This window comes from Chionomys nivalis, chromosome 1 (assembly GCF_950005125.1).
Source record: "Chionomys nivalis chromosome 1, mChiNiv1.1, whole genome shotgun sequence".
NCBI lineage: Eukaryota > Metazoa > Chordata > Mammalia > Rodentia > Cricetidae > Chionomys > Chionomys nivalis.
The window spans coordinates 196,280,087-196,303,896 of NC_080086.1; the positions used below are offsets into that span (position 1 = coordinate 196,280,087).

Consider the following 23,810-nt stretch of genomic DNA (forward strand, 5'->3'; position numbering starts at 1 on the left):
CATACACTTAAGGCAAGGTAGCACTGATTTCAGCTTCAAATATGGCTTCCAAAACTCAACCCCCATCAATCAGTTTATGATCAAAAGAAACAAACAAACAAACAAACAGAAAAACAAAATAAAACAAGCACACCTCAAGTAGATAGTATCTAATTATAACAAACGCTGTATCCTTTCATTCTTGATTTCTTAGTAAAAGCAAAGAGACTAAAGCACTGTGGTACTGAAAGTGAATCTTTGGGGGGTTGTTTGTTTGTTTGGGGTTGTTTTCTTTTTAAAGACAGGGTTTCTTTGTTTAGACCTGGTTGTCCTAGAATACTCTGTAGAACAGACTTGTCTCAAACTCAAGAGTTCTGCCTGCCTCTGCCTCCCAAATGCTGGGATTAAAGGTGTATGCCACCACTGTCTGACTCTGAAAGTGAGCACTATTGACTTGTGAACCACTTTCTGTTTCATCCACTTTTAGCCCTCAGCATGTGTAGTGGTGATAAATGAATTATTCCACAAAAAAGAATAAATGAAGGGATTTCTCCAGCCTTCCCAGTTCCTACTCTGATGATGAGCCTGCGTTTGGGAATCTGCTGCTGAGCTATACTCATTGGGTCCTCCTGTTCCTTTATCACTGAAGACAGAAACAGAAGGACAACCACCTTTGTCCCTATGGAAAATTTTTAGGTGACAACCAACCAGATAGAGACAGGAGCCATTGCCCCCATGTAAACTTATTTATAAAAGAGTAATGTTTTGAAAAGTCGTCGGCTTGCTTGTTGCTAATCCTCCACACCAATGTTTGTTCCTCCCCTATTCTTCACCTCAGAAAGACCTGGGGAGGTTCCAGATCTTATCTATCCTCTCCTCACTGACCTCCTCATCCCTGAAGAGCCTGGCCCTCAGTGAGAGTCTACCTACCTTGTTTCCCATATATCTGCGATAGTGATAGTTTTAGACAAAGGTTACATTACCCCATTGGTAGGAACCTATTTCTAAATCACAGAGACTATAATAGTATCAAAGATGGATAGAACAACAAAATGCTTTCTGTGTGGCATTTTCTGTGTTGATTTAGCCCTGAAAAAATAACCTTACTAAAGTGTTGTAGGGTAAGTAGCACCTTGGTTCCATGCTACTGCTGTGAACTAAAGCAGGGAGGAGATGCACCATTGTCCGTAGATGTGGGTGAGATGAGGGGAAGAACAGGATCTGAACAAGACCATCGCCAGGGCCGGGACTTTAGTGTGTCTGCCTAACATTGTATAGCAAGTACCATGTAATCTTTTTGGGGTCCTTGTTGTGATACTTGCATTCAAAGAAGATTAGTCAATAGTTAATCTCTTATTTAAAGGTTTCAAAAAGTGTATGGAGCCAGAATTTCATGATTTTGCCACGGTCGATCAGATGAATAACCAAGATGGAACATGTCACTGTCTTACCCCAGATGATAACTCACTGCAAATGGTTTGTTACCCCTCCCCACTACTGCCCCATCTTCTTCTGGCTGCTGTATTAGTATCAGAACCTCCTGAACTCCAAATGGGAGGCCAAGCAGAGCTGTAACCCTGGGTGATTACAAAGAGGAGCACAGGCATGTGTAGCTGGAGGGAGGCCGGACAACCAGAGAGGAGGCTCTTCCTCATATCGAAACTGCCACCTCTCATGGAACACTCTGAAGAGAGCTATTTTTCTTTGGGATGATAGATGTCTGTTTACAGACCACTCTTTCAGAAAGTACAAAGAAGTCATGAAGGTACAATTTCCTCTGTTGCTTTGTTCAGGGTAAAGTAAACAGTGAGAATGGAGGGAAATGAAAAGCCCAGGATGCCAGGGACGGTGGGAAGTGGTCCAGATGCATTCAGTTCAATTGACTTCTTATTGTTAAAGTACACTTACTAAAATGGCAGTAGTCTCCATTTTATTTTGTTCCAGCTACATTTCCCTCTTACCTTTCTTTTAAACACACTATTTGTTGACAGTTCTTGATTCTGCCGCTCCTTCTTAATGTTGAAGGAAGCAGTGAAACATCCCTGTTGAAGAGTCAGTATTGTGTGAGGAAAATAAGGCTTACTGATAAATAACTCACAACAAAGAGATGGAACACCAAAGCTTTATTTAAGATCTCTAAATTCAAGGTCAAAGTACAGAGATAATCACAGTAAATCCACACACGAGCAATTCAAAACAAGTAGCCACGTATTCTATGCTCAACTGAGGCAAACATTCCAACACGGTGACAAACCCTTCCATTCTCTCTATGTGAGGAACACCGTTCCTGATTGTCCTCAGTCCCGAACACCTGTTATCAATCAGTCTACCACAGACTTTTCAACCAGAGTGTTCCTGGTGATGAAGAGAAAAGTCCAATCCTTTGGATATTCTGGGTTATGTTCTAAAGAACACTCGGTCCACTTCTTATGTGTCACCTACAAATTAAACATTGTGTCCCGTGATAGAGATCTTGTTTTATACAGAATATATTTTTCTGAAATTAGCTTAGCTAAACTGCAACTTCAAAAATATGATCATGTCCACCTACAGGTTTTTCTACACAACACTGGAAGTGGGGGTTTCAATTCACAAAGCTAAGTGGGGAGCTACATCATCTCTAGTCAACACCACAGGTCCCACAACACACAAGGAGCAAGGCCACACACAAATTAAAGTCTGCCCACGACAGTAGGCACAAAGTCTACAGGTTGCTACTACTTTAACTGCTACAGAATCAGTGCCCAGAGACAATAAACTAATCTAACTCCATCTGTGAGAAGCAAATGTGTGAAGCAGAGTTTTCCAAGTAGCCTATCAGTAGGATTCTATTAGGGAACACTAGGTCTTAAACAACATGTTTCTTTCTATGCTTCTTAAAGATTCGCCATTTCAAGGTCTTTCTGCTTATAGTCAATGGGAGCCATTGTTAAAATGCAGGTTTCTTATCTATCAGCTAAAATGCTCTGAAATATCAGTCTAGTCCTTGAGAAGACAAGAAAATCATCTAAGTTCTTTTTTTCACATGTGCCATTGCCCACTTCTCTAAACTTCTTTCTCATCTGCGTGGGATCCAGGGTGTAGAATATCTTTCTCAGAGTCTGTGAAGGAAACCATACAAAATCAAATGTGTCTGGATTATATGGAGAAACTCAAAGACATTTTCTTGAACAGTAGCAGGTCCCTCTACATAACTCTCCATGCTTTGTCTTCATGGCTCAAAGGAAAAGAAAGCCCACACTTCAAGTTCAAAAGCACATATCAGGAAGGTAAGCGCTAGATACGGGTCTGCACCTGTACTCTCGCCCCGCCACCTCATACTGCAGTCACCTGCTTGGAAGTCTGGATACTCTTTTAAAGATATGACCCTGGAGGACAGACGTCCTTGTCAGCTCATCTGTGGGCTCCAGGATCTGGCTCAGTGAGTGTGCTCAAATTGAAATGTCTATTCCTTGACTATTCAGTGAACTGCGCTCTCTCTCCCATTTCTATCTTGTTCCCCTTGCACTCCTGTGCTTTTATCACCATAAAAAAGGTGTATGACCTTAATTTGGAGAGGAGGCATTTCTAAAACTAGTTATGTCTGCGTACTGCTCATTGGCAGGAGACATCAAGCTCAGAAGCCGTTCACAAACCTCATACACTACAAATTAAAAGTCATGTAAACCTATTACTGACAATGTAGAGAATGAGATTAGTTTGTAAGAAAACATGGGTCCCTTTTCAAATGAGATCATGTGTGGAAGATTCACAAAACGCATCAGGATTCCTAATAAAAGCTGTCGCTATACATGCTATTACTGCTATGTCGGTGCCTGCCTTCTAAATGCAGTCATGTCTTTGAAAATTCCTTAACTTTACTTGCTTATTTTCCTGCAGCATGCTACTCTAGGATTAATGACATGTTGTGTGGAAAGTGTTCTGTAATCCCTAAAGTGATATAATCAACCCAAGTACCATTTTATGTATGCAAACTGTGCCTACCCAGCAAGCCCACTTAAACATCTAGGATTGGGAACTGTTGTCTCCTAAGACTTAATAAATGATTCCCTCTGGCTCCAAAAGCAAGTACTTCTTCAATGGCAAGGGGAGGGACAGCAGAGGAATTGCGTTGTGGCATCTCTCATTCAACGCCTTCCGGATGGCACATCTCGATAAATGCATGAGGGTCCTGGGAGTGTTGCAGCACACCTTGAAGAGAGAGTGGTAGAAATCCCAGTGTTTCTGGAAAGCAAGGCAAGGAAGGTTAATTCAAGGAAGGCTCCACAACATACAAAGGTGAAATCCACAGTGGCACATGCGTCTCTACACAGAGCAACAGCTCTCCAGAGTCTCCGACATTAGACTGGGAAGGTCAGGAAGTGAGGCATGGCAGTGCTGGAAAGAGAACGGACAAACACAAGCACAAACCTGTTCAGACATGCCTGAACTGGCCAAACCATTTCAAACGAAAATAGCAATTTTAATTTAGCTTGATATCATGGCATGTTCTTTCTGCACCTGGGAATATCTGCTAGCGGTGGCTAGCAGGCACATAACTTTAAAAGGTTAAAGAGCTAATAAGTAGCAGAGTAAGATTAAACAGTGAAGCTATTGGCCTCTAAGCCCAGGGAACTTTGTGCCTGGTACCTCCCATGTATTAGACACAGTCTTGACTTCTAAAGTCAAGAACAGGATGTTCTGTGGGAAGGACTAGTTATCACATGGATCGAAGTCTCTAAGTCCACAGGCAAGGGCATGGCTCCAAAGGCTTTGCCTGGCTCACTGCAGACTCTGAAACAATGTTTCCTGCTTAGTTCTAGATAAATGTGTGTGAAATATCTACATAAAACACCATGCTTTTCCACAACAAAAATTCCGAGTGAGCAGTACCACATATTATCACTTAACTCATTCAAACTGATGAAAAATAAAACTGCTTCATTCATATAGTTATTCAAATTCTTTCAGAGAAATTCCCCGAGATTCCTTAGTATCAACTAATTGGCAAGCATACACAGAAAGAGATTTACATTCTCATTCTTGTATTTTAGAATCCTTTGCTTCATTATATCTGAGAAAACTTGGAAAGCACTCTCCAAAGCAATGTTTTAAATCGGAAGGCTGCGTGCTGAAACGGAGGTCTGGCAGTTCTCAGGAGTGGGTTATTTACCTCCAGGACATCGTCAGGAATGGCTCTTCTCCACTTCATGTTCCACCTGATGTGCTCGTAGGCATTGACCACAACTTCAATGGCTTTGGGACAAGAGTGGCAAGCCTGGATCACCTGCAGAGAGACAACAGAGGGGGTGGTCACTTAGCGTGTACACATGATTCAAATTCCCACAAACCAGGACACGCCTAACATCACCATTCCTAGGAGGCTGAAGCGGGATTGGGGTCCAAGGCCAACCTGGGATACTCAGTGTACCCTGCCCTCACACACACACACCAACGATGAAAAATTAAAGATAAAATTGGAAAAAAGTTAAATATAAGAAATGCATTAATTCCACGCCAGAGAGCTGTATGGACTGGAGCCAGTCAGTTCAGTTCTCAGGGAGGAGAAGATGTCTTGGACAGTAGAAAGGTCTGTGGTGCTTTGGGCACCCCCGCCCCTCTGTGTGTGTGCGTGTGTGTGTGTGTGTGTGTGTGTGTGTGTATGTATGTGGTGATGTATGCTGTGAATATGTTTTATTGCCATTAGTTAATAAAAAAGCTGTTTTTGGCCAATGGCTTAACTGAAAGAAATAAAGAGAGAGAGTAGGCAAAGTCATGGAGAAGCCAAGTAGCTGCCACAGGAGACAGATGCCTTTGCCGGAGTCAGCCAAAACTATGCTGGTAGGCCATGATCTTGTGGTGATGCACAGATTTTTTTTTATGTTAGTGATGATATTTTTTAATTGATTTTGTTGAGCTCTACATTTTTCTCTGCTTTCTTCCCCTTCAACCTCCTCCTATGGTCCCCATGCTCCCAATTTACTTAGGAAATCTTGTCTTTTTCTACTTCCCGTGTAGATCAGATCCATGTATGTCTCTCTTAGGGTCCTCATTGTTGTCTAGGTTCTCTGGGATTATGATTTGTAGGCTGGTTTTCTTTTGTTTTATGTTTAAAAACCACTTATGAGTGAGTAAGTATGATGATCGTCTTTCTGGGTCTGGGTTACCTCACTCAATATGATGCTTTCTAGCTCCATCCATTTGCCTGCAAATTTCAAGATGTCATTATTTTCCTCTGCTGTGTAGTACTCCATTGTGTAAATGTACCACATTTTCCTTATACATTCTTTGGTTGAGGGGCACTTAGGTTGTTTCCAGGTTCTGGCTGGTGATGCACAGTAATGGAGATGGGTTAGTTCAGGATATAAGAGCTAACTAAAAATACACTTAAGCTATTGGCCAAAGAGTATTGCAAATAATATAGTTTCTGTGTGGTTATTTCAGGTCTATGAGGCTGGGAATGAATGAACAGGCTCTACCTACATGTGTGTAAGTATGTGTGTGTATGCACGTATGTGTGCAATAATGCATCACCTCTCTGCAGGTTGGCTGAGGCAGAGTGAGAGGAAAGGAAGCTCTTGGTTAGCTTCAGTATAGCCTCTCATGGAGCCTTCTCAACTGGTCTCTGCTGTACGTAGGAATATTTGTGCAAGTTCTACAGATTCCACAGTTTGTAATGCCCATTTCTTTTGTCAAGACTCCTCTCCATGTTGAATCCTTACCCCTGACACACCACTGCACACACACACACAACCCTCCACAGAAGTTTCTGTGCCCACCAAAGTTCTTCCACCATTTTTAGGTGAATTGAAAAGAGTGTGAAGCAGATCTTGTGGGATAACTGAGGATGGTGGACCTTTGAGACCTTCCATGCTGTAGCATTCAGTGCTTTAGTGGTCCCATAAGTAACATTCCCTTACGAATAAAGAACCCATTAAAAGTAAGATGAGGATGACCAACAATTGGAGATCAGAAAGCCATCTTCCCTGTGGAAAGCTCATTACACACACTGTTAAACTATCAGCCACATCGAGCTTCTGAAACTGCACTCTGAAATGAGTTTTCTGCCCTCTGACTGCATGTCTTTCTCTGGGAGCCGAGCTTGTTTCTGGGGTCTTGCTACCCTGAGGAACAAAGATGTCTTATGTTCTCTAAGTCTGAGGTTCAGTAAGACAACTCAGTCTCCTTCATCTCTCAGTTGACTGAACAGAATAGCAAAGTGGAAAACACAGGCTGGGGCGGAGGCAGTATTTTACCAGAACTTGCCTCTTGAAAACACGAGACAAAGGAACTTGAATTTTTTTCTGCTAAATGGCTTGTGATGAAATCCAGCTCCAGTGAGTTCAGGAACAAGCAGATACTGTGAGAATGAATAGAGCCATGTGGAAGCGATATTACAGAAAGGAGAGGCAGGCTCTGAGGTCACCATATCTATTACATTTGTCTCCTCCAATTGTCACATGTAGCCTGAAATAAGCTACAACAGGAGCTTCTAGACCGTAGACATCCGCATGTGCCATGGCTGATCAGGAAAATGTTTTCCTAAGCCTAGATATCAATGAGACAATAGATTCATGCCTGAATAGTATTATATAGTGTCTTTACAAACACACACAGAAACACACACGCACACACATGCACACACACAGATTAAAGATGGTCCCCCAACTTTTTCAAATGCCACTTGTAAGACACTTCAGTAAGAAATTATCCTAAAGCTACCTTGAATCTTGTATGGTGCTATATTACTGTACACACAAAAATCCACTTACTATCAAGGGAATCTTGAGCAATGGCCTTCACACACAATATTGTTCAGTGGCAGAAATCATCCTTACCTCCCCCAAATCCTCACATTATCTTTCCTTTCCCTAGGAAAAAAAAATGTCTTTCTTGTCCTACAAGACAATTTCTGCTCCCTGGGGTGTTGCTTCCTTCTGAATTATGTTAGAAGAGCAAAAAATCAAACGTCCTTTGGTAGCCTGGAAAGCGATCGCAGACCCTATCTCTCCCACCCCCACCATCTCGCTTATATAATTTATACAGTGGCTCTCGGTGGAATGCGCCCTCTCCCCATCCACTTTGCATCAGGAAGACAGCATCTGCAGCTGTGACCTTGCTCCTTGTAAATAAGGAAACTGAATTCCCCATCCAGGAGAGAACAAATCACTTTGTCTTCTGGATAAATGAGTCAGTCATTAGCCTGTCATAAGGATGACTTTCTCTTAGGAGAGTCGGGTTGTGGAGTAGTGTTCTAAATCACTTTCAGGAATCTGCATAGTAAATTGAATAGTTTTTCTTCCACTTTGCTGTTCATATACACATCTGAAGGGTAGCAACAAAATGGTTGATAATGGCAGCCAGGTCTACGTTAAATCTCCTTAGCAATCAGCCAGACCAAGGAAGCTAGAGAAGCAAGCAAAACCAAGTAGGAAAACATTGATGGTGCGGCCAGCGTTCCTTGAGGCACAAGACTGTGTATTTATTGTAAAGGCTGGAGGAGCCAGCAAGCCAGGCCAGTGCTAGCAGCTCTTACCCTGCCCCAAACACACACAGGACAAGGAAGAGGAGGACAGTAAAACTGGCTGAACACTCTCACCAGACTGGTGGGCATGCCACAGCCACTCTGCTTAAATGCTGCTGAATAATTCATGCTTCTACCTGCATGATTCAAACAGGAAAGTTGGGGGAAGGTTGTTCAAAAACAGTACCTCAAGTACATTGCCAAGTAGACACTGTACTTGGCATCTCTAGATCTCTGTTCCTAATAGCAGAGAACCGACCATCTATGTGGGAAAGACTTCGGACCTCCACAAACTCCCAAAATGCTTACTGCAAAACAGAAGCACTGCGAATGTCTATTCTCACTACTTTAGCATTAAGAAGGGAGTGAGCAGGCGCAGTCTTAGATTAGGAGAGACCTGTGACGTTCGCTCATTGAGCAGAGAGCTTCCAGGCTGAGCTCAGCTTTCGGGCTCCGGGCACTGTCCCAGCAGCACCCATCCCTGAGCTGGGGATGCCCTGTCAATCTAACAGAGCCACAGCAATGATTTAGCGCTCAAAGATGTTTGATGCTATGTTGAGACCCATAGCATCCTTTGCTAAAGGCTGCCATACACCAGGAGCCATGCCAACCATATTTCAAATATCTCATGCAATTTTTTAAGGAAAAGCTGTGAGGAGACTTATTACTGACAACAGAGCGAGATAGCACACAGCGCGATACCTTTATCACCTATATCCCCTCCAGCCTTGTCCATGCAAGGAAATGGTGTGAAGGCATACATAGAGTGAATAAACTTTTTAAATTTTACTATATTCATTTTCATGAGCATGCACGTATGTGTACCAAGGAGCTAAGTTACAGGCTATTGGGAGTCACCCAACATGGGTGATGGGAACTGAACCTGGGTCCTCCACAAGAGCAACAAGTGTTCTTGATTGTTCCTCAGCCCACCAAAGTCTACTTTCTGAAGTGAGCTGCGCTGAAGAGACGATGTACTTGGTCTGGTACTCCGCTCTAAGTAATAAGAACTGTCTCTTGACAGTGTACTTGGTCTGGTACTCTGCTCTAGGTAATAAGAACCCAGTAAGAGATGGTGTGCTTGGTCTGGTACTCGGCTCTAGGTAATAAGAACCTAGTAAGAGATGGTGTGCTTGGTCTGGTACTCGGCTCTAAGTAATAAGAACCTAGTAAGAGATGGTGTGCTTGGTCTGGTACTCGGCTCTAGGTAATAAGAACCCAGTAAGAGATGGTGTGCTTGGTCTGGTACTCTGCTCTAGGTAATAAGAACCCAGTAAGAGATGGTGTGCTTGGTCTGGTACTCTGCTCTAAGTAATAAGAACCTAGTAAGAGATGGTGTGCTTGGTCTGGTACTCTGCTCTAGGTAATAAGAACCTAGTAAGAGATGGTGTGCTTGGTCTGGTACTCGGCTCTAAGTAATAAGAACCTAGTAAGAGATGGTGTGCTTGGTCTGGTACTCGGCTCTAGGTAATAAGAACCCAGTAAGAGATGGTGTGCTTGGTCTGGTACTCTGCTCTAGGTAATAAGAACCCAGTAAGAGATGGTGTGCTTGGTCTGGTACTCGGCTCTAAGTAATAAGAACCCAGTAAGGTGTGAGTGGGTTCAAGGAGGGGAAACAGGTGGTGGTTATAGAGACAGAGAGACAGTGGGGGTCAGAAATGGGTGCCAGTCTGCCAGGACTAAAAGCCCCTCAAGAAAAAGAGTAAGAAATGTCTGGTCGCACCTTCTAAGTACGCACGTGGTGCACTATGAGCAGGTGTAGACATCCTCCTGAGAAAGGACTGTGTTCACATACAGTCCATGTGTTGCCAAAAAATTTAAGCCAAGAATTCCCACTTCACAGACGTGGAAACTGAGGCTTAGAAAGCTAGCAATTTATTCAATCGCTCCCTTATTGAAGTAGCAAAACCAAAATCTGATTTCAAATTTCTTTTTTATAGATATTTTGTCCTTGTTATGAGCAGAGTGTCTAAATCTAAAATAAATAAGCAATAGATGACAAAGTAAAAATAGAAAAGCAAGAAAGGAGAAATTACAAAAAATGTGTTTGTTTTGGATTTTTTTTTTTTGGTATTTTTTTTTTTTTTTTTTTGGTGTGTGGGGGGTTCTTTTGGCTTTTGTGGAAAAGACTTCTCGGTAGCCTTTGGAACCTGTCCTGGAACTCACTCTGTAGACCAGGCTGGCCTCATACTCACAGAGATCCACCTGCCTCTGCCTCCCACGTGCTGGGATTAAAGGTGTGCCACCACCACCCAGCTAAATTACAAAAAAAAAGTAACAGTTAAGTGCCTACAGATTCTTGGCCTTTTAGACATATTCAACAGGTGTCCTGAGACAAGGATCATTACTAGTTAAAATCTGAGATAAATATATACTTGGTTTGGAAGGATGGAGCAGCCCTCGGTATAGCCCGGTACAGTGACGTAAAGGTCTGCAGTGTGCACATTGTCTATTGTGGGTGATACGTACAAGTGGGTGATTGCTAGGGTAATTATAAGAGTGGTAGAGGAAGTGCTTCAGAAGCAGATTCCTAGGTGAAAGGTTGCTGTGTGCTTGGCCATCATAGAAGCCGACAGAAACCTGGAGAGCTGGAGCAAGCACCTGCTGATTCCACAGAAGGGTTTAACTGTGCGATACACAGCGGACCATGCTGTGAACAGTGCTCTCGAAGCACTTGGATCCTGATCGGACTTCAGTGGGAATGGAACACATGACTGTCACGTTTCATATTAACCATGGAAATGTTATCAAGTCTGGGGGTGTCGCTGTTTTAGGCATAAGTTTAAGGGAAGAAAATTAATCTTCAATTAAAACACTGACAACCAGGAATAAAGTCCCTACTGTGTTCAACAGGACTGACTTCACCGTAACTCAACTCGATAACTGAACGCTCTTTGAACTACCTGCAGTTTTTCTTCATTGAATTCACTACTCTTAAAAGATTTTTATTATTTTATTTTTCTTTTTTGCTTGTTTAGTTGTTTGGGTTTTTTTTTTTTTCTTTCTTTCAATTTGTGAGACAAGGTCTTACTATATGACCCAGGTATATCCCGCCTATACCTCTCCAGTGCTGGACCAACCTGCTGTGCGCACTAGCACTTCTGACTGCGTTCCTACCTTAAGAACTTCCCCCTAAGGTGTCCTCACATTGCTGGACCATAGGTGAGTCCCTGACCCTTTACCAGAGTGACAGCGAACACTTAGGCAGGATGCCTTAAAATTGTATATGTATGGGAGATGGTGGCGCCACCGCAGTTAAATGGATTATTCCTCAATATTTTTGGCCTCTTTAAATTAAAGTTTTAGAGTTGCGGTGTCTTCTGGTTTATTTTTAAAAGTTAAATTCATTTTAACTACCAAACTAATGATCATCATTAACCTGATGCTGGCATCTCCCGCATTCTTCTACTTTCTCATGAACTGTGCATATTAAAATGACCTCTGCGTGTGTGTGTTTTTCTTTCCCAATAGACTCTAAGCTGCTTGAGTAGGTACCTTGTCTTGGTCATATCAACATCATTAGCATCTAGTCCCTGCCAGACCATTAGAGGTTATTAATTAGCATTGTTCAGAAAAAAGGTCATGCTGTATGATATTACGTGAATAAATCCTTGAATCAAATTATCTAAGGTCGGGTCCTAAGCCCACCACTGCAGGAGCTCAGACGTGACTGAGCACCTCAGTTTCCTTTGCTGCGTAACAGAGACAATGCACCCCTTATAGGATTATTGAAAGAATCAAATCAGCAAATACAAAATGTTTATAACAACCTACTGAACTCATTACAAGTCATTAGTGGTCCCTGTGTGTTAGCTGACATTATTGTTAGCTTTTGTCAAATTGGAAGACTGCGAATCTTTCCTGGCGGTAAGCTAACTTATGCCAAAGCAGGTTATGCAGTCTTTAGACCAGTCGTTGAGTACTAACAATTGTCTGTCCCTCATGGGCTGACTTTCTAGCTCCTGCCCAAATTTCAAAATAAAAGTGTCGAGGAGGATGGGGAGGTTTTACAGAGATCAGACACGGCTGTTCAAGACACATCTTGAACAAGCTGGAATCTCCGGGAGATTGGAGGGCACAGCTCTGATTGACCTCACCTTGTGGAACTGTGGAGGGTAGATCCGTGCAGCCCCGTAGTTGAGCAGCAGCTGGTAGCAGAGCTCAGGCTGTGCAGCAGGGCGCACAGAGGTGACCTTCAGCACGTACTGGATGGCCGCGCAGCCATTGATATCCATCAGGTTGGCCTCGGCGCCCGCCTCCAGCATCATGTGCATGAGCACGTGGTCGCAATTCCAGGCAGCCTTGTGCAGAGGGGACTTGAAGTCATCGTCGCGGGCGTTGACCTCGGCGTTGTTGTCCAGTAGCATGCGGCAGATGAGGTGGTGTTCCCTGCTGTACTCCTGCTCCTTGAAGCGCAGGGCCCAGTATGTGGCGATGGCCAGCGGGGTCTCCATGTGGGCGTTCATGCTGTCTACGATGGCCCCATTTTCCACATAGAAGGCCACCAGCTCGGACAGGCCGAAGTGGGCAGCCGTGTGCAAGGGTGTCTCCTCATCCTGGTTGTTGGTTTTCATGTTCACGTTTGCACCTGTGAGGTGAAATGACAGCAGACAATTTAAACATGCGTCTGTGGTTATTGTTATTTCATATGTACAAGCAAGACTGTTTCTTGGGGATTCTCTTTAACCCCAGCCCAGCCACAAAGGGCCAAGTCACTCCTTATGCCAACGCTGCCATCTCCCTGACTACCAACAAATGTACCCCGGAAAAGGAACTAACGATCTTTCCCGAAGTCTGGACAAGCACTGTTGGACTCCAACTCTTCATTCCCAGGTGGATTTGGAAGTAAGTGATGTCTGTCTATCATAAAATATTTTATATCATTATAGTGCCAAACACTGTTAAATACATAATTTCTTTTTGAAATTTTTAAGTTAAATGTTGACAAGCTGTAAAGGAGCTCACCACCAAAGTCTGTCTACTTGCATCGGATGTCTGAGACCTACATGGTGGGTCCAGCTATGCCTTTGGAATATAGTAAACACACACATGCACACACACGCACACACACACACACACAACACACACACACAATCTTTAGCACCAAAAGAGCAAAAGGTCACAGTTTGCATTGAGAAGTGTAGAAGTTAGCATTATAGAAATAGTCACCAAAAGAGACAAAACATGGACAATGGTTCACAAAAGCATTTGATAGATAAATGCTTGTGCTTGGACCGCACCTTAGAAATGATTTCATGCAACCCAGGAAACCAGCTTGAATTTTATTTTTTCTGATAAGAAATGTTAAAGTATTAGAATGACTAACCTGAGAAACTAGAAATCTCCTCCTTTGGCTAATTTGAAAAGGTAGACCAAATGACCCTAAGGGCCAGCATCATAAATATTTCTACTGTAAATTTTCATAGGTTCTTCAAATATAAGTCTGAAGAGACTGTTACTGTTATTATTGGTGGTGGTGGTAGTGTTATTGTTATTGCTATAACTGGGGTTAACTTGGAACTGAACCATGCGTAGCATTGTCAGCTAAATGCATCTCATACACTGCCTCGCGGTCTCTCCCGCAGCTCTGCGGGAGATGCGCTCTCCACCCCGACTTCACAGTTGGAGGAAGTCATCCTTGCGTTAACATTCTGCACAAAGCACACCAAGCTAGTGAGCTTGTGGGCAGAAATCTGCAAGTAGACAGACCGGATTAGAAAAAATCCCTTATTATAATTCTATTCTACCTCATTATTATTTTTCTGCAGGAAACTTTATATTGTTTGCTATATGAAAACCCAATGTAGTAGAAACACCGTTGCATTTTATAAATTTAAAAATAGTTTTCCCACATGGATAGTTCCTTCTTGGCTTTATTTACAGCATCCCCTGGTTGTTCAGAATATATTCACAGGCATGCTCAGTGTCTGGTTAAGGAACCAACTCTCCAGTGAAATTTCTCCAAGTGTGTGGCTGGGCAGACCCTGGGCTCTTCTGGCTTGCAGGAAGCAGGGCTGGAATCAAAGCCATCGTCACTGGGCCTGTGGTCATCAGTACTCTGACTTGGAAGGGGTCTAGGTGAGGTCTTCTCTCTTGTCAGATATCTGCTTTTGAGTGAAGTGGAGTAACTACAAATGTCTTCCTAGAAGTCGTGTGCAGAGTCACTTCAGCTGCTGGAGAATCTCCAGTAAGAAAAGGAATCACAGACTCAGGATGACATTTTCACAGGCCAACTCAGAGTGAACCGCTGCCTTTGTTTTTAAAGGACCTGGACATTTACTCTTGACCTTTGACCTCTTGGGATAACTGAATTCATGGCAGAGTCACCTTTTCTGAGCTGAAACTTTTCATTTTTAAACTTGAATTGTGTCCCCAGCAAGAACTTTCCAAAAGAATAGATAATACTTTTTCATTTTAGATTCTTTTGATTTTTCCAAAAAATTAGAGCTCAGAGGGGAAACATTGGGGAACTTTTACAACTACTTTTTAACAGAAAGGTATAATGTATTAGTTTTCAGCAACCTCCATAATAAAACTTAAAAAAGAGAAGTGACTCTTCTGAGCCATGAGAGGGCAGACTGACCTCAAGGTGTCTGCAGGGCCATTGCCTCTGGAGGCTCTGAAAGAGAACCCATCTCAGCAATGGCCATGGCTGGTGAGCCTCGGTGGCCCTTTGTTTGTAGAAGCATTGTGTCTGCCTTGACCCTTGTCACCACATGGCATTATCTGTGACTTCATGAAGAATGCTAACCACACTGTGATAGGCTCATCACACTGCAGGGCATTGCTGTCCTGGCGATGGTATCTTCAGTGACTCTCTCCAAGCACCGTCACAGGCCGAGTGAGAGAGATTGCGGCCACATGAGGGATGCAATTCAAGCTTATAATATAACAGACCAATCTTGATATACAAAAATTATTGCACAGCTTCAACATTATTGAAATCATATCTCACTTCAGGAAAGCAAAGACCTCTTTCTGTATCTTCACATTTCTGTCTCTCTGTTTCTGTCTCTCTCTCTCTTTCTTTTCTTCTCTCTCTCTCTCTGGGACAGGGGCTCACTAATATAGCCCAGGCTGGCTTCTAACTCACAGAGACCAACCTACCTCTGCCTACTGAGTGCTGCGATTAAAGGCGTGCATCACCCTGTCCGGTATGAAAATAGACAGTTCTTAACGTAATGGAGATCCTGCCCTCCACTCTCTGCCCAATTAGAACTTCATCCAGCCGGAGGTGACTATAGCTGCTTTATGAACCTGCTCAGATAGGCAAGTCTCTCCATTTCCTTTTAGTCTTACCACTTGTGTGTAGAACTCTAAACCAGATGGTTTGCTTTTTTTTCTAAGCTTGAACACAAGAACCCTAGAACATATTGTTCTGTTTTGCTTCCTTCACCCAACATTCTGTTGTGAGGTTTGCTGTTCTGTTCCTTTCACTTGCTGTGTGTCTCACATAAGTTATCCCCAGTTTGTCCTTGCTACTAGAGAGAGACATTCCCCATTTAAGGCTCTTCCAAACACCGCTGCTGTGGGCATTCCTGCATATTCTTGCATGCCAGTTCTCATGTGCAGGAGTTTCTGTGGCTTCTATTCTTATGAATGGAAAAACTGCACTATTCAGTAATCTTATCTTCAGTTTCATTAAAAAGAGTCAAGTCATGCTGCTGGACCAGCTTATATGCCCACAACTCATGTGTGAGGGTTCTCACCAAACCACACTTTCATCATCAATGATGCTTTGATTGAGTTCAGTTCATTGCGTTCGCTCTGGTCCATGCACAGTGACAGCACTGTATTTTAACAGTTTTCCCTCGACATTGAGCAAGTGGTATAATACTTGTATTCTCTTGAAAATATCCCCTATCATAATCGTTTCTGTGCTATTAATCTGTGGCTTTAAATATCATTTAAAAATAACTAAATAATATTCCATGGAGCAAATATGCCTTACTATTGGGTTACTGGACACATGAAATATTTTTTTCAAAATTTTGATCTTATAAATACCACTACAAGTAATAAGTGTGTATAAATTTTAGTTTTGCTTCCTTGGAATAAATTCCTGAAAACAGAATTATAAATCAGAGACATCTAATGTGTTCAGTGTCTTTATGAATTATATTTATGTTTGTCCCATTGGTGCAGTGGAGTAGCTATTTCATCTATCAGTGTGCTACACATTTTTGAAATTTCATGCTAATTAATAAGGTAAAAAGAAAAACTCATTTCTTAAAAATTTAGATTTATTTAGCTTGATGTTTTATAATTATTAACCATTAGACTCTCTTCCTGGATTAATTGCCCAAATAGTATTGTTTGCCCACAGAACTTTCTGAATCTCTTGTATTTTTATGCATTTTCAATTAAGATATAAGTGTATACACTATCCTAATGGGTATCTCTTTAGCCATTTATTCTGATTTCCCCTAAATACAGCGATGATGACTTTAGTCAACTATTTTCTTGTGAGTTGTATTCTTTTTTCTTTGCCTTTGCATTACAATGGTCTACTCCTACTTCAAGGTCCTGTAACTATCCAGATTAATTATGACCTACCTTTTTGTGAGGGGGTATTTAACACTTGCTTCCTTTGGATCTTATTTTTATCTACATTTGAATTTAGGAAGGACTGACTTTACATCTGCATGGAGTTCTTCTACTCAGAAATATGACCTCTTGTAGGGTCATATTTAATCCCAGTACTTGGGAGGCAGAGACAGGCAGATCTCTGAGTAATGGGCCAGTGTGGTTTACAACAAAGTAAGTTCCAGGACAGCCATGGCTACACAGAGAAACCCTGTCTCAGATAGATAGATAGATAGATAGATAGATAGATAGATAGATAGATAGATAGATAGATACATAATTAAATAAGTAACTAAGTAAATAAATAAATATGGCCTCTTTAAAAGGATTGCTTTACATCCTTATAAAGTAATCTGTGGGGTAAATAATTCAGGGGATGAAGCGACTTTTCACCAGGTGGGAGGTCCTCCAGGAATCTGTGATGTTCAGAAGCAAACTGCAATGTCTCCATAGCCAAGGAGGCAGATACAAACTGAGCTTTATCCTGCACAACAAAGAACAGGATATTTTTGCAATTTATCAGTGGGCAAAGGAGATGGGGATTCATATGCACTGAGGACCCAGCAGAAGGGTGAGCCAGAACAGACGCTGGAAAGGAAAGGTGGGACCCAGGGTCAAAGACCATTGGAATTCTGACACAGTGTTGTCAAATGATGTATGCCTTTTTCTGCCATAGTCTCCTTTTGTAAAAGTAAAATAAGTTTTATTCTTTGAGGATTTCATACATGTATACAATGAAACCTTCCTTTAAAAAAGTTCTTATTTTTGTGCTGCATAACTTGACTTAAACTAGGGTCATATTGGAAGAGAGACCAATTTCTCAATTGAGAAAATACCCCCGCAAGACTGATCTGTAGGAGAGCCTATGGTACATTTTCTTGATTGATTTGAGTGAGCCCAGCCCACTGTATGTACAGTGCCACCATGCCACTTGCCCTGGACAGAAATCAGACTGAGTAAACCATGGGAGCAAGCTGGGAAGCTACACTCCTCCACGTCTTTGCATCAGTTTCTGCCTGCCGGTCCCAGCCTCGAGCTCCTGCCCTGACGTTCCTGAACAGTGGAGTGTGACCTGAGCTTTGTAAGCTCCTCAGCTTGTCTTGAGTCATGGTGTTTCACCACAGTAATATAAACTCTAACTAGAAGGCTACCTATTCGTTATCAAGATACCATCACTGATCAGAAATCCCTTCTCATCTTTTTTCATCACAATCCTCAAGGATACAAATGAAATCAGGGCAATTTCTCGTGACTCCTTTTTTACAACATCATGGAAAACTATGCTGTTCTTAGAGACGGCAACTAGGATGAAACGTTCCTGTCTCTGGGTTACAGTAACAGTGACTCGGAAGAATGCAAAGGAAATATTCGAGCAGGCAGCTCGTAAAGATCTCCGGAAGAACTGGCTGCATTTGCTAGCTGCTCTAAGAAGCTTTGTTCTCATCCAGATCTCTGCTTTCTGGAGTTTCTAATATTGGTTCCTTCCCATTTAGTCTCACTGACTTGAACTGCACCTGCCTTGGTTTGAAGGTGGGGTAGAGGTATATGCAGGTAAAACTCAGAATGTTTGTTCAGCCTTCCTCTTTGAAAATATTAATAAAATCTATTTGGAGCATTCCCCCAAAAGTTTTAGATACTGTGTCTCAATTGTTAACACTAGTAGTATCTTCAAGACGTCTGTATTCAAAGGGTAGTCCTCACTTTTCTCCTGTTCAGAGCTTTTCATTTTCCATGAGTTGTATTATTGTTGCTCAAATTTGCTTCTTTGTCAAGGATACAATTTAATACAGTAGCTAGTTTGCTATTGACTGTCACCAAGGCACATTTTCAGTCCGTTGCTTTGTTCTTGTTTCAGTTTTGCCCTTTCAGTCTACAACCTAAAGCAAAAATATTTCCATGTGTCTTCCATAGTCTTGTCTTAAATGGAAGACCATTGCCCTTAACATCCCATTACCCTGGAATTTACGCTCTCTGGGGTTGGAAGTTGAGAACTGATTTCTTCTGTTGGTAGGAACTTCTTCAGTCTCTGCAGGCTGTTCTTTAAGTTTATGTCATATGTTGAAGCTTTCTTTTTTCTTTTTCTTTTGTACAATCTCACCAATCCCAGTGACTTCACTATTTTCTTTTTCTGTTTCCCTCCCTCCCTCCTTCCCTCCCTCCCTCTCTCTCTCTCTCTCTCTCTCTCTCTCTCTCTCTCTCTCTCTCTCTCTTTCTCTCTCTCTTTTCTCTCTCTCTCTCTCTCTCTCTCTCTCTGTGGCTTAATGTTTTTTCTTTTTGAATTTTATTTTTTTTAACATACAAATCCCAGTTCCCCCTCCTCTCCTCCCGCTCTCCCAACCTTCTCCTCACCCCACCCCCATCCACTCCTCAGAGACAGTAAGGCCTCCCCTGGGAAGTTAACTAAGAAGTCTATCCCATCACCTCGATGAAGCAAGACCAAGCCCCTCACCCTGTGCCTAGGCTGAGCAAGCCATCTCTCCATAGGGAATGGAATCCACGAAGTCAGTCCATGTATTAGAGTCAGATCCTGATCCCACCATTTTCGTGGAAGATAGAGCTTTCTGGCTCTTTCTTTTCTCTCTATCCTGACACAATTCTTTAAGTCTTTGTGCATAGTCCTTTCGAAATAAACATGGTCCAATGACTATTGCACCACCTTTATCAAACACCCAAGCGGACTCGCTTCCCATGGATCCTCTGAGAAATACTCACCCATGCCCACCCACACTGTTGGCTCATTTTGAGTCCCTGGCTAAAGCTTTGTAGACGACCTTCGCTACGTCATTCAACTTTTCTTGATTATGAACATATGCTAATTTATCCACAGGATAAGTTTCATCCGGATAAGTTAAGTGTGCTTCTATGACATTCAAACGCCTGAGGTATTGAGCGACAGGCGTTCTTTTCTCACTTCCCCTGGCACTGGATGCAGCTGGCAACCCTGGGAATCAAATGTCCTCTGTTTGCTCTCTCAAGACGTCCAGTCTAACCAGTGCCGGGACTTCTCCATCATGATATGACGCCTCCTTAACCAAATGACACGTGGCTATTTCTCGGGTACAAATAAACTGGAAGTCCACTTGTGAACTTTTCACTACACAAAGCGGAGAGTAACTTTGTTTCTTTCGTACAATGGGACTGTTTTCTTTGATAAAAGGCAATGAAATGCTGATGTATTCTCACTATGTCACACTGTTTCAAGAAACATTACCCTGAGTGAGAGAAGTTGGTTATAGATTGTGTGAGCCCATTCATTTATCAAGTCCAGAGGACACAAGAATGTAGAAACAGAAAGTAGGTTAGTGGTTGTGTCTGAGCAGAAACTGGAGGACAATAAAGTGATGGCTGAGCAATACCCCACAGGTTTCTGGCTGGGTGGTGGTGTGTTCCAAACTTGATTGTGGTAGCGGCTGCATAACACTAATCTATTGAGCCCCTGTTGTGTATAAGTTCCGCTCTAGCTTCTAGGAATACAGTTTACCAAAGTAGATAAGGGAAGCCCTGTTGACTTTGTATGTGAGGGAAGAAATGGGCTAAAATGTTTACCCATGCTCAGCCCAGTGAGGAAGAATAATACTTAGTGAACGATGGAAAACAGTGAGGGATGCAGAGGTGTCTGCCATGGGTGCCTAGGGATGTGTTGTGGTGTGCGGAGGAAGTAAACATACAAGTTCACGGTGAAAGCACTTCAAGCCAAGGAAGCCAGAAAGCCGAAGGTCCTGCATGGCAGTAAGTTGTTGGGCCCACAAAACATGAAGAAAGCCAGCACCAAAGACACAAAAGTAGGAAGCACCAGGTGGGAAATAGTGAAGAACCAGGGATCACTTGGAGATGAACCAGTCATGCCCACCTTTGTTACTCTTTATCAGTTTGGTTGTCTGGGTGGAGGGATGCACCAAAGTAAGACATCACTGGGCTCTAGTGTGGTATTCAGGAGCAAGCACTTTTGTTTGGAGTTGGTTGACCATGGAGGTTATAATCTGAAGAGGTCCTGGTGGAAGAGATTTGAGAGGAAAGGCAAGGCAACAAAGATGCCTGCAGGGTCTTCCCTATGAGCAACTGCACAAACTGTCATTTACTGAGACAGGGTAGCTATGGAGGAGGAAGCAGTTTCCTTCTTGTTGTGTTGTTTGACATTATTATTAAATATCCAGGGGTGATGAATTATACATAGTGGGATAGAGGGTTCTGGATGACCAGAAAGACAGCCAGGCTGGGAAATCTCAAGTGAACACCACTGGATAGTTTTGAAACCATGGGACTGGATGGGCACAGCCTCACTTGAGTGCAGACAGAAAGACTTGTATGTTCACACTGACAGGTCACTGCCAGAAAGAGATGCAGTCCATGGTGCTGAACACAGGTCCGCAAAGGAGTCACAAACCGGCTCAAACCAGCGCTGCCTGTGCTCCTAGTGGACTCCATCACAGTTGCCTGTTCTCAGAGAAGCCTTCCTACTGAAGAATAACTGTGGTTTGTTTTCTTCAGCCATGCTGAAAACAGGAGGCAGAGATAACAAACTAGCTCGCTGCATCTCCTGAAGCAAATCTTTTTCATATCAAGGCTTATCTGGCCAGCTCCTCACAATATTGCCTCTCATCCCCTGGGAGGCAGATGTTTTTTAAACAACCCATGTTTATTTATCATTTTGTTTATTTTAAAGTCACTGAACCTGAAAGAAAAGATGTCTTTCCAGATGTGTAGCTAGCAAACATGATGCAGGCATCAGCTGAGCGCAGCCATCTTAGGTTTACCTCATTTTCTTTTATCTTTTTAATTCCAAAACCACTGATTAAAATTGAGCAAAGTAACCATGGATAAGAGTAAATAGCTCAGACTTGGGGGAAGGGGACCATTATTATACAATTTTGCCTTAGTCTGGTTGAGCACATGAAGTGAGACCGTATCTGTGCTTGAAGCTGTTGAAATGGTGTCTTTCCGGAGAAAATGACACTATCATTGTCATTCAACTGAAAAAGAGGCTGAGACTAATCCAAAGGAATTCATTTTCATAGTTATAAACTTCAAAACACAAAATATACAGACTTCTTCCTTCACCAAGGGGCACAGCTCGCTGTGAAAGGAGACGAGTCCCAGTTCCAGAGACAGTACTGGTGGCCATGCCTGCACTTCCCCACATAGGAGAGGGTGCACTATGGTGTGAAGCCGACAAGGAGGGACACCGAGGTGGCAGAAAGCATCACATGAGAAGGAGCCAGCGAGTAACCATAGGTTCCCTTCTCAGAGGCAGCAAGAGAAATAAAATCTTGGATTAAAAAGAAAATCTGTCTCTGGTGGGGCCAGTCCTTGACAATGAGCAAGGGGTCCAGTAGTCCAGAAGCAGCACCTGGTGTCTTCCTACACCACTGCCTTGTGAGAAATCTGCCTATCCTAGGGAAGTTTAGAAACAGCCATGAATCTGAAAAAACAAGAGTATAGACTTCTTCCTTTACCAGGGACACAATTCTGGTGTTTTGGTTTGTTTTGGTTTGTTTTTTTGTGATCAGTCTCTCTCTCTCTCTCTCTCTCTCTCTCTCTCTCTCTCTCTCTCTCTCTCTCTCTCTCTTGCTCTCTCTCTCTCTCTCTCTGTGTGTGTGTACATGTGTGAGCATGTGTTTGTGTATGTGTGTGTACATGTGTTTGTGTGTGTGTTACTGGAGCAAAACTTAGGGCATCATGCCAACAACAAGCACTCTGAGTTACATTTAGCCTTTTTTTTTTTTAACTTTTTATTTTGAGACGAAGTTTCACTGTGTTGCCCAAGCTGACCTTAAACTCATTCACATGGTAGACCTAAGTGATCTTGAATTTGCTATCCGTCTGCCCCAGCCTGCTGATTACCTGGGATTACAGACATGCGACACCAGCCTCAGCTAGGAAGAGGACCTTGGAGAGATTCCTTCCACTAATACAATTTGGGAGGCTTGCAGCTGTATGGTCCAGGGCTCCCGATGTGTGTTGGGGAAAACTGAGACTGCTAACAAGTCCTCTGTAGGGATGGCGCCAATGTTTAGGCAAAATGGAAGGATAGAAGGTGGCTGTTAGTTTCCTGCCGCTGCCCCAGCAGACTGCTACAAATGAGTGGCGTGTCACGGCACAAATGCGTTATCTTATCATTCTATGGGCCAGAAATTAGACACATATCTCAGCAGAAGTGGTGGTTAATTTTATGTGTCAACTCGGCTGGGCCATGATGCCCAAATATTTTATCAGATACCATTCTAGATGTTTCTGTGGAGGTGTTTGTTTTAGTTGTTAACTTGTTTGGTTATGACACAAAATAGTGGGATTCATTATGACACATACACACAAATATATATGTATATATGTAGGTATACATGTATATATGTGGAAATATATGTAATATGTAAGTATATATGTATATATGCAAGTAGTGCATATAGGTGAGTATGCTTACATATAGTGTATGTATGTATAATTGCATAGCGCTATGTGTAATATACATATATATATTTACATATATACACATACACTCACATACATGTACATCATTATCCCTTGTTCATATCCCCCAAGATCATGTCCTTCCCTTCTTCCCCAGCTGGTTCACCTATTCCCAAATAGTCCTTTTCTGCTTTCATTTCCGGCACGTATGATACTCACACATATATTCTTCACACTTGAAGTCAACAATTTGCCTTTCTCTGAGCTCTCATTACTCCCTTGTTTCCCTGTGTGAAAGTAATCTGGGAATGAGATTCCCGTTTGAGTCAGTGGACTC

At 42.6% G+C, this 23,810-nt stretch overlaps 1 protein-coding gene across 1 annotated transcript in view; it reads right to left on the reverse strand.

Annotated features, from left to right (window-relative positions):
- Window positions 1-2,119: 2,119 nt before the first annotated feature.
- Asb4 (ankyrin repeat and SOCS box containing 4) overlaps window positions 2,120-23,810 on the reverse strand; it is a 42,945-nt gene continuing 21,254 nt past the window's right edge. The window contains exons 3-5 of the mRNA XM_057774716.1: window positions 12,580-13,070; window positions 5,132-5,245; window positions 2,120-4,203 (exon numbers count right to left, since the gene is read on the reverse strand). Of these exons, the coding sequence (XP_057630699.1) occupies window positions 4,015-4,203; window positions 5,132-5,245; window positions 12,580-13,070 (794 nt within the window). The 3' untranslated portion in view covers window positions 2,120-4,014. The remainder of the gene's footprint in view (window positions 4,204-5,131; window positions 5,246-12,579; window positions 13,071-23,810) is intronic.